This window comes from Varanus komodoensis, unplaced genomic scaffold, assembly GCF_004798865.1.
Source record: "Varanus komodoensis strain SLA01 unplaced genomic scaffold, ASM479886v1 scaffold4, whole genome shotgun sequence".
Taxonomy (NCBI): domain Eukaryota; kingdom Metazoa; phylum Chordata; class Lepidosauria; order Squamata; family Varanidae; genus Varanus; species Varanus komodoensis.
The window spans coordinates 12,997,123-13,008,572 of NW_025335941.1; the positions used below are offsets into that span (position 1 = coordinate 12,997,123).

At 38.6% G+C, this 11,450-nt stretch overlaps 1 protein-coding gene across 4 annotated transcripts in view; it reads right to left on the bottom strand.

The window, feature by feature from the left end:
• Positions 1–277: 277 nt before the first annotated feature.
• Positions 278–11,450, bottom strand: part of DYRK1A (dual specificity tyrosine phosphorylation regulated kinase 1A) — a 143,544-nt gene continuing 132,371 nt past the window's right edge. For all 4 annotated transcript variants that reach the window (XM_044441907.1, XM_044441905.1, XM_044441906.1 and 1 more), the window contains 6 exons: positions 6,606–6,892; positions 5,456–5,602; positions 5,116–5,256; positions 4,422–4,728; positions 4,032–4,156; positions 278–3,532 (listed from right to left, as the gene is read on the bottom strand). In XM_044441907.1, coding sequence (XP_044297842.1) covers positions 2,909–3,532; positions 4,032–4,156; positions 4,422–4,728; positions 5,116–5,256; positions 5,456–5,602; positions 6,606–6,892 — 1,631 coding nt within the window. In that variant the 3' untranslated portion in view covers positions 278–2,908. The remainder of the gene's footprint in view (positions 3,533–4,031; positions 4,157–4,421; positions 4,729–5,115; positions 5,257–5,455; positions 5,603–6,605; positions 6,893–11,450) is intronic.

The window sequence follows — 11,450 nt, forward strand, 5'->3', positions numbered from 1 at the left end:
TGTCTTTCAATTAGAATCAAGCAAAGATGAAGGCACAGGCATTTCATAAGTACCTTGCTATTCATTCAATTAAAAACTCAAATAATGTATTCTGCCTCCAACTTTTACTTCCATAATCTTTTAAAACTGTGTCAAATGTATGTAATATTTACATGTTGACTATAATCATACCTAGCAGACGAGGCCTTGAAATAGGTTAATTGCATAGGAAGATTTTACTATGTTTACATTTTTGTCTTAAATTAATTATTTTAAAGCACAGTAAAGAGTCTGAGGACAAATTATTCAACTGTTTATCATACATAAGACTGCATGACTATAATACAAAGGGCTTGTCTTTTCATTTAACGTTACAATATACACAGCAAGTCCGGACTAGATCTTACAATCTGAACACAGGTATTTAACCTTTTCCATGCTGTTTATGTTTACAATGCACAGAAGTCCTGTAACCAAACTGTGTAGTAAAGCACACAAAACTGGACTGTAACATAACACAGTATGCAGAAGCACTGGAGTTTGTGATTTTTCATAATGTAGGTTAAAAACAGTATTAATTTTTTGGTGCTTGCTAAAGTGTGGCAACCAGCACAGGAAAAAAAAGTTACCCATATTTGTTACCCTTATATTCCTAGACAGCAGTAAGTACTGGATTCCTTTTTGTATTGCTAAGCTCAATGTTCCATTACTAACATGACAGCCTTTCATTCACCAACCATTTTTGAACTACTGAAGTTCAAAAATACTTTGATTCATAGGCTTGCCATTTCAGTACAGAATATAGATCCTTTAATAAAAAAACTGATTTACAAAAACTGGTAATTTTCAAAGTATTCTTTCACACTTGCACTGTATTCAGCCTCTCTGCTGCCACTGTGAGGACTGTTTAAAAGAATAAAAAGAACACCTTTTGTTCAGAAGAACTGACCTAGTTGGTCATATGAAATTGACCCAGTATGAAGCATATGGTTTTCTGCTGAATGACTGGTTTACTGGCAGAGGTAGTTTACTGCTTCTGTTTATGTAAAGGGCAAGCAGCACTAATGTGGAAAAGCTAATCACTTCAGTACCCCAATTCCTCAATTTAATTCATGGTGGTTTTATCCATAATTTTAAAATCTGTAGATGGGTCCAGAAATTTAGCAACTGCCAAGCTGACTGTGTTATATTAAGGCAGCAGAACCCAAAAAAAATTAGGCACCTGTTAAGAACAGCCTGCTAACCTCAGGTCTCACATGAGCTTTTTGCTTTACACATACAAGTGTCTTGGACCTGTTCATGCAATCAAGGTCTTGCCTTCAAGTTTACATTTATGCTAATAAGGAATACAAGAATCAACTGCTGGTTTCATAGCTTCTGGTTCTAGTGTCCCTTTTACTCTCAGAAGCCTGAACACATTTATAATGTAACAGATGTTATTATAGTCTTGAATTAGATGTCAAATCTATCATGTTCAGTACACAGATTGCTGTAAATGTATTGGCTATGAATTCAACAACAGTTCCAGTTTTGTTTAAGCAATAGTACAGCCATAATTTTCAACTGACATTTAAAAATGGTCTAGTTACACCTTGTGTCAAAGTGCAGAACTGCTACATTATTGGTTACAGACATCTATGTGCTATAAAAACAGCTTTGGTACAATAAATTATCAAAAAAGAAAATAATTTTTTGTAAAATTCACAGCATAATTGTGAGGCAAAAAAGCAGTCACATAAAATTCTGCATTTTTAAAAATGTTCAGGATGAACAGAAGACATCTTTGTGCCGAAGAAATGGTGGAGAAACCACGTGCCCAGAAAAAGCAAAAGAAGAAGAGGAAAAAGAGGAAGAAAGATAAAAAGAAAAAAAAGGGGGGCGGAGGAAAAAAGTAAAAAGCAGGGAGGGACACAGTTGTAGCTATTTCCACCAAAAGCAAACCACTACTCCTGTGACCTTCAACCAATAAGGAAGTCAACTTTATGACACACGCAAAGTGACCTTGCAATACCTTACAATAAGTGGGTCACAAAAGTCTATTTTAAAAGAAAGGCCTCTTGAATTACCCATTCTCTGTGTTTTCAGCATTAAGGACTGTCTGCAAAAGCATGTCCAAAAGTGATTGCATCTGAAATGGTAGGCTCTTCTAACTTAGAGTCCAAATCCATAAGGCCAAAGGTTATCCCAAAGACCACCACTTAAGACTTCCCCTGGACTGGCCAAGACCAACCTGTTGATTGCTTCTCAGTGCACCTTAGTTACAAGACCAGTCATATTTCAATACTAGCTGATTGTGGTCTCAAATATGAGAGACACAGAATCCCATTATAATTGCTGCTTTGATTTTCAGTAGGTTCAGATAAGGAGAGTCCTGATCACCGCCACTTAGCATGCTTAATGTGCCTCATGAACACCATTACAACCGTCCCTTTTTACAGCTATTATATTTTGTAATCTGAAGACCCCTCTTCCTTACAGTACTGCCTTTTCGTGCACATGTACGCTTGGGAAATTAAAACTCATATTACTCCTCCATTTTCATATTTTAAAAAACCCCAGAAAGCCCATTTTGTGATCCTGGGCAATGACTTTAAAAATCCATTTGCAACTAAGACCAACATCTGAACATTTACCCCTGCTGAATGAGGGCAGGAAAATCTATGACTTGGTTGCGGTAATTAAAATAGGGGCAACAAGGTGAGACATCACCTCAAAGCTATCTAGGATAGGTATAGACATGGCTCTAAAAATGATACTGTCCCTTTGCAATCTGTTCAAGTTTAAAAAAATAGTCAGCTTTGCTCTCCTGTAGCGGTTCAGTAAGTCTATCTCCTTCTGATTCAAGCAGCTTAGAACTTTTTTTTTTTTTTTTTTTGGAAAAACACCACTTCTATAAAAACACACAAGAAACAAACTTGTTTCAGTTTAGTCACGAGCTAGCCACAGAACTTTGCTGAACACAAACTCCTGTCATGGGAGACTCTTCCCTATCAATTCCCTGCCTCATTGCAAGGTGTCCCTCAGTCATATAATGAGCAGGACCTGTATTGGCAGAAAATTGGTATGTTGGATGTCCTGCTATGCCAGTTTCTTGGCGTGGATTAGAGTAGACTGTTAAATTGACATCCATAGCTCCATTTTGTCCAAAGTCCAATGTATTAGCAGCCACTGGGCGGTTCTGATAGGCTTGGTTGCCTTGATTACCAGTTGAGGAGGAAGATGTAGAGGAAGAAGTAGTTGAGGAAGACAGGGATGTCATGGAGTGGTGACTATGACCCACCTCCATAGAATCCTGGGTGGAGGAGCTGTTTGTTGGAGAATTGTAGACCCTTGGCCTGGTCCGGCTACCCAAGGGCTGCTGTCCATGATGATGGTGGTGGTGGTGGTGGTGATGGTGGTGGTGAGAGGTGTTTCCATGATGATGGTGTAATGCATTCTGTTGCTGAGGGGTTACGTGGAAGGAGGTTTCTTGAACAGGATGGGTTTCAACAGTGACTTGCGTAGGAGCTTCAGTGCCTGTCCAGCCAAGAGGAGGAGGAAACTGCTGACGAACCTATTATTAAAGAAGTCTGACATCAATTCATGTCATACCGTTCAATTATTACAATATATTTAAACAAAAAGAAGACAATATGTAAGCAAAATAAAATCCTATCTTGAAACTTGTTTGATACCTTGCTATATTTTTCAAGACAGAAGTAATTTTCATCATTGTTCATTTTAAAATGGGATATGAACTCTGCTATTTCGCTGTGCCCACACTCTAGAATATATACTTCTAGTTCAGTCCAGCAATTATGTATTCAGAGACGTATCAGTCACACATTCCTAGCTGGCATAAAGCAGCTTGAATGGTGGTAGTTTGACAAACTTTGGGGTTACAAGGAAGTATAAACTGTCCTGGGAATGTTTTACATTTTCAAATAAACACCAATGTGACAACTTAAAGAAGTGATCGACATCACTGCTGTATTGTTATCAAACCAGACTATTTATCCATTTCAATTCTCTACCTCTTGGTTTACAAAGGCATTCTTTCAAAAAAGTCTTACCTGTGGACTGTGTGTTTCACAATCCATAGCTTGCACAGCAGCAGTGAAATGTCCACCACTATGTCGATGCTGATGTGTTGGATCTGACCGTGCCCTTCCACTGTTACTTGTCCCAGAAGACCCACCTTTTAAGTGCAAACAGAACAGTGCAGAGAAATCAGAGCTTTTAACATGGTGAAAAGGAAACAAAGCTACATTCCAAAACTGTTTTCTGTTATATAGTTAATCAGAGCTTGCTATTAAAATGAAAAGAAAAATTAAGAACCTGACTGCAAGCTCTGGAGGGCCCAGATTTCAGATTACAGAAATAAGAACATTTTGATTAATATTAAATATTCCTGAAAAGGCTTGGTTTATTTCTAAAATACTAACAGGACAATAGGAAGGTACCTGAGCTAGAAGATGTGCTAGAAGTGGTTCCTGAAGACTGCGACTGCTCCATGGCAGGACTTGTAGATACACTGTTGCTTGTGTTTGTACCTTCATCTGCTGTTTTCTTAAAGAAACTGTGCTGCAGGGCATAATAAGGTTGAATTCGGGTTTTCGGATCATAGTCAAGCATCCTTAAAATGAGGTCTTTAAACTTCAAGTAGTCAGCTACAGTATGACCCGATTCCCCAGCACGTCGGCCCCCTGGTCCTCCTGTTTCAACTCCAAGTATATTGTGAAGTTTACGAGTTCCAGGTGGTTTGTACTCCTGTTGGAATAAATGAAATTCCTTACATTTCCTCCAGATGGTATAGTTGACTTCTCTAACAATCATACATTAACTTAGCAACAAACTCTGAGAATTTTATATATATATATGCTAAATATTGTTAACAATATTGTAATAATTATATTTATATATGCTCTGTATTTAAAACAAATGCAATTACAAAATGCTGTACTTAGGAAATAATGTCTAAAGTAAAGTACTCTTACACAGCAATCCTATATGCATCTGTTCAGCCCCACTGAGTTCAGTGAAGAAAAACTCCCAGGGAACTAGGCATGCAATTGCATTCTTAGAAAAAATTGCATTTATATTAATAGGAGTTACAAACAAATGCGTTTAAAACTTAGATTCAAAATATTTACTTACCCTTTTCCCATCTTTGGTCTTCTTCAAGTTCCAAATGCCATCTGGCAACTTCTCAAAGAACTTTCTTGCTTTTGGTGCTTGGTCAAGAATGTGAGCAGGTGGTATACCCAAAACTTCCACTATTTTGTTCATTTGATCCACCTATTTAGATGGCAGCGAGTACAGAGTAAAAGAGGGGATTTTTAACAGTGGGGCACTTATCAGCTCAACATTACACAAACACATGTGGAAATGAATGTACTTGTTTTTAACAGCTGAGTAATCAAAGAAGCAAAGTAAAGCTAGTTTGCACAATCCAAGCATATTTTGTTACAATATTAGAGATTGCAAAATTACATACCTCATTTGCTCCACTGAAGAGAGGTTCTCCAGTGTGCATTTCTACTAAAATACAGCCAAGGGACCACATGTCAATTGCAAGATCATAAGGCATTCCCAATAGCACCTCTGGTGATCGATAAAAGCGGCTCTGGATATACTGGTATATCTGCATTTTTAAAACAAAGTTATTTCATAATGTATTGTTCATTACTAACTTCAATGTTAAAGAAATACAATTAAAAATTGGCTAGGAAATTCTTCCTGACAAAAGAAGAACAACAAAACAGAATAACAATCACAAATATTTTGATTCATTAACAGCTGTAACATTATTTTGTTCTTGTGTTCTCAAGTTAATTTTATGCTATAATTACAACTTTTAGCAAGTTGCTCTGTACAATTTTCTTTGCGGGGCAAAGTTTCCTTTATGGAAAATTAAAGAAAACAAACAAACAAACAAACAAACAAACATTTGGAAATATACATTTTATGTTATCTATAATCCCCTCACCTCCCATGCCTAGATCTAGTTAAATAAAATAGGGTCTAAAGTCCCTCCTCAGGATGCATGTTATATAACAACCAGTGATTTATAACTTGCCGCCACCATCCTCCCATGTTCAATTATATTTGTATATTCAATCAATGGTAAAGACTCAAACTTTCATTGGCCTTTCAATAATCTGTAATTTCTATGACTATTTATCCATCATTGCTGTCTTATATAATCATTTATATCATTCATTCAAATCTGTATATTTAAAAAGTTTCCAGTGTGACACTATTACTTTTCTAGTAGCAAATAGATGATGTGAAATTAGCTCATGTTTCATATTTATACTCTTTCCAAAATATATTCAATAGGGCCCAATTCTGAATCCATAAGACTCTCTACAACTTTTTAAAAAATTAATACTTCAATGTGTTCAACTGCTGAGATCTGAACTTCTTTCTTCCAAAATGGAACTACTTTAACATTCAAACCAGCAGTGCTCGACATAGATGTTGTAATGTGTTAATCATTTTAGAAAAGCAAATTATTTTCCATAGATATTCTGAATCACTTTATTTGTTGAGCTAATTACTATAAATAAAAAAATGTTATCCTGAAACAGATCTTGCTTTTCAGAGTGCCCTAGATTACATGTTAATGCCCAACAAATACTCACCCTCTGTCCAAGTTGGCAAGAACTGCCAAAATCAACTATCTTGATTGCGCTTCGTTTGGGGTTGCAAAGCAAGATATTTTCAGGTTTCAGATCACAGTGAATGATGCTAAGTTCAGGAGTTGCAAGAAAAAGCAGTGCAGTGCACATCTGTTGTGCAAACTTTCGCGTCAAGTTCAGCGAAACCCCTCTGAAGTTTGTGTTCCGTAAAAGGTCATAAAGGTTGTAGGACAGCATTTCAAAAACTAAACAGAGATGGTTTCGGAACATGAAATGGCGCTTCAAATGCACTAAAGGAAAAAGAAAACATTTAAGTTAAAAAGTATATTCCCCCAAAATGACAAACATTAATAGCGTTCAACATAATTCACCATAATTAATTTTAAGAAAAACTGTCACTAGGGTACTTAATTAATTGAAACATTTACTTTTTAAATCAGGGTAAGCAACTTATGGCCCTCCTGATGCTTTGGCCAAAACTCCCATTAGCCCAAATCCACACAGGCAACAATGAGGTCTGATGAAAAGTGTAAGACAAATCACCCAGAGGGCAACAAGTTACCCGTTCCTGCTTTAAGGTATTCCTTCATAATGTATACTATGCATTTCTTGAAGAAAATTTATTTATAAACCATTGTTGCCATTTCCATTAACAGTTTCTAGCTTTAGGGCCATCAGCAAAGTCCTGCTATTCATGTGGTTAATATGCCAGAAAACTATCTCTCTCACTGAAGAAGCCAACATTATCAGAAAGTCTCTCTTTTGTGTCATCTTTCTTGAGCAAGGATTATTTGATCTGTATGTTTCTTTATCAGGAGAAAGACTGGGTGAACTTGAATGATGCAGTAACCCACCTGTTGTGAGCCATGTTTCCTTCAAACGAACACTAGCCACAGGCCATTTCCTTGCAAAACATTATTTATTGCTTCTAAATGCAAATCACCCAGATGAGACTCTGAGCATGCAGAAAACAGTTTGCTGATCCTAATATAGTGATTACTTCTTGAAGCTCTCCTTATGAACACACTTGTGCCCCAATCCTTCAGAAGAGCTCTTCTGAAAGCAAGCATGCCTCCTCTCCACTCACTCATAATCCAACAGGGCCTCTTGCCTCTGCTGGCAAATTGCCACAAGGTCCAGTTCAGAAGGGAGGGGTTGGGAGTCTGCGAGTTCCTCATCCTCTGTAGCTCCTCCCACCGACAGTACACCCAAGTCTGAAGCAGCCAAACCTAAGATAATCATCCCCTTCTCATCCTATTGCAACCCAGCTCCTTGAGCAAAGCTCCCCAATCTCACTGAAACATTCCTCATATTCCAACCTGAATCAGCATCTGTGACATGGCTGGCATCCTGTGGGAACACTTGTCCAGGCCTGCCATCTCCCTTGCTCCCATCATCACCCTGCGATTAAGTTATGCAGTGTGGAATGTTTCCAGAACATACCACAGTGTACCCGAAAAATAACTGGGCTTACCATGGGTTGTTATTCCTCTCCTTCTCTGTCCCTGGTCTTCTAGTCAGCAACCCATAGTCCTATGTTGCAGAACATGTCTCGTCTTCCCCTCCCTACTCCCATCACAATTCAGTATTTCTTCACTTTTATCTCTTCCATGAAGCCTCATGCTACCACCAGTGACAGTTGTTCCACTGATGCCCAAGTGCTTCTTCGGAGTGACCATTGTTGGCTCATTACGCTTGCATTTGTGGATTTTTCAGAATTGCACAAGTGTGTGCTTACAGCTCTCAGAAATGTAATCTTGTCAGTTAACATTACCTTAGCAGTTACATTCTATCAAACAGAATAAAGATGCAAGGCTGCATATACGCTAAACTGTCAGGTGGAAAGCACCAGCAAATGGGTAAGAAATGCAAATATAACTGCACCAAAGTGGAGTGGGTGTAGATCTCTCCCTTATCAAGGTAATGATCCATGCTTTAAGTGTCAGTTTTCAATGCTGCTCTTAGGAACACTTCCTGAGTCTCTAGCCAAACAAAAAAGGGGAGATGCTCAGGCCACACCCTTTTCACAGCACCCTCCTTCTCAGAGTTACTATAGCCTGAGAGTTGTCAAAAATCCAGAAGATGGCTGAATAGGACAGAGTGAATGGGCCCTATTCACTCTGTTCCATTCTGTGACCTCTAAGGTTGTGCTTGCTGTTTTTAGTGTTTCAAAACGTGAGCATTTTTCCTGAGAAGACAATAAATACAGATTTCATGGCAGCGAAATAAGTGAGAAAAAATGAGGATTTCATGTGTGTTAAGTAAATGGAAGAAAACTTGCAGTGCATAGTTAGGAAGATGCTTCACTCCCTTCAGGAGGCATGCTTGTTCAGAGCATTTTACTGGCAAAGTTATGGGAACAATAACTTTTAAGCAGAACCAATGGAGAACAGGAGTTGTTTACATAACCATTCAGAGGGTTTTTTTGAAGACTGCAAGAGACAAAGCACACAAATTTTGCTCTTGTATGTGAAGAAGAATAAAAATATATATCTCGGAATATAAGCAGCAGCAAGGCACAAAAAGAGGAGTACAAGAAAAAAGACTAGTTTCTGGGACTCTTAACTACTGCATGGAAATTTCATTTAGACAGAAGAGGAAAGGAGAGATGAAAAAGTGTCAGATCCAGTTCTCCTATCCCCATTATATTAAAGCAGGGAAAAGAAGTTAATTCACACAAAACTATTAAAAATAGCTCCCACAGACTTGTGAAACTTGTTTTCTTTTAAATATTGCACACATTAGAAGCTTAGAGAAGGTGGAAAGTGTAAGGAAATAGTAAATAACTGTGGCTGCTATGCTAAGACTCTTAGGCTAGTATAATACAATGTAATACATGTATATATTTATTTTGGAGTAAGGCAAACTGAAAACTGCAATTTACTTCTGAGTAAACATGCACAGGCTTGCACTGTAAGTCTCTGAATGCAATAATAATTAGTAAGTGCCCAACAGGAATAGGAACTCACGTAAGGTGCAATCCTAAGCATTCTTACTTAGAAATAAGAACAAACTTTTATCACATTATTATTATTATTACATTTCTATGCCGCCCCTTGCCGAAGCCTCGGGGCGGCTTACAACACAATAAAATACATTGAAATACAATAGAACATAATAAATTACCATTAAATACAAAAATACAAAAAATACACTGAGTACATGAGGAGCCTATGGAAGCTCAGTAGACTCTCTGATGTAGACATTTGCCCTAAACACACAGAAAACTGTATGGAACATGCAATAATGGGTGCAGGGTATAAAAGTCCTGTCCCACAGACTCTTCCCCTCTGTACTCATGATACTCCTTCATGTGAATAATGACTGAAAAGGAGAACCTTCTTATCAGGATTTCATTTCAATAAGGTTGGAACAAACCCTAGTAAAATCCATCCCTGTAGCATTTGTGGATGCTTTTCATGTTTGGCCTGGTCTTGCAAAGTAAGGCAAGCTGAGAGGAAGTGGGCAAACACTTGTGGACAAAGGATGCAAAACTTTCTTCAGCTGCATATGGTGCAGAAGAATGATGCTGCTAGTGGTCACACGGGACTCTATTCCTGATGAGTCTCACATGACCAACCTTCTTCCATGTCAATTGTAGTAGCTGAAACAGTGGCTACAGATAACACAGGAGAGGGTTTCTGCTTGCACAGCATGTGGGACTCAAATATCTGCTGCAAACACCCTATGAATCCAGTGTGCACTTACTAGGACTCAGGTCTACTGAAAAGCAGGCCAGAGTTTGGGGAGCAGGAACCAAGAAATCTGATGGATGGATACCTCACACATCCATAGTTCCAAGTTTATTGGCTTTCATCTACTCTCCAACTGTCCACAGTATACAACTACCTCATCAGAATTTGATTCAAATCACTCAGTAATCTCTGTTAGTGTGGGAAAATGGTTGGACTTTGATTAAGACCCATGACCTAATCTGTATTCTGCCATGAAGCTCACTAAATGATCAGTCATTGACCTGGTTCACACATTTTGGTAATCCATTGTTTCTTTAACCCATGGTTCATTATGCAACCCAGCACTAGATCAGCAAATATGAAATAATGCTTTAATTTTTCAAGGCTTGGATTGTTTTCTTCCACCCACACCCACTCTTGCCCTGCATTCCTAATGCCTTTGCAGTGCCCTAGCACTGGCTTGTAAGAGTAGCTTCTCCCTTCCCATTCTTGCCTGTCACCTCCACAGCCTCACTAAATCAACCACAACTAAACCATGGTTCTGTCACTGTAGCTTAGTATTCCATTTGGATCTGGGGCCCACCTACAGCATGGCTTCTTTGTGGTAAGCAAGGTACACCAACAAGCCATGTCTTCTTGCAGAATTCTGTAGCCATCCGTGCCTTGTGGTAGCATCTGAACCTGGATGATACAAGCTGCAGGCACAAAGCCTACAGTTCCTGTTCGGCAGGAACAAAAGAAAGTCTTGCCATGGATAGTAGCCACCCAAAATGGCCAAGTGGCACCTTAGATAGCTGTCACCAGCTTCTCTGCAACCTCATTCCACCTCCCCACCCCCACCTGAGACTTGAGGTACTACAGAGTAGCAAAGGATTATGCTGGGATTCTTACAAAGAAGTCACAGCAGAATGTGCTGTTCTCTGCTATAACTGCTAACTAGCAGATAGAAGAGGCACATTCCACAGAAGACCCAGCAGAATACTCCCCTGTTGCTCACTGTGGCAGCTACCACAGCAAGGAAGTAGGAGAATTGGACTTACAACTCATTTATTACAGACACTAGTGTGTTTACTATCCCACTACTTCAAGATGAGGTAGACATTCAAAGTACAGAAGTTTCTGAGAAAGCTTATAATGTAATTGGAGAAGTTTT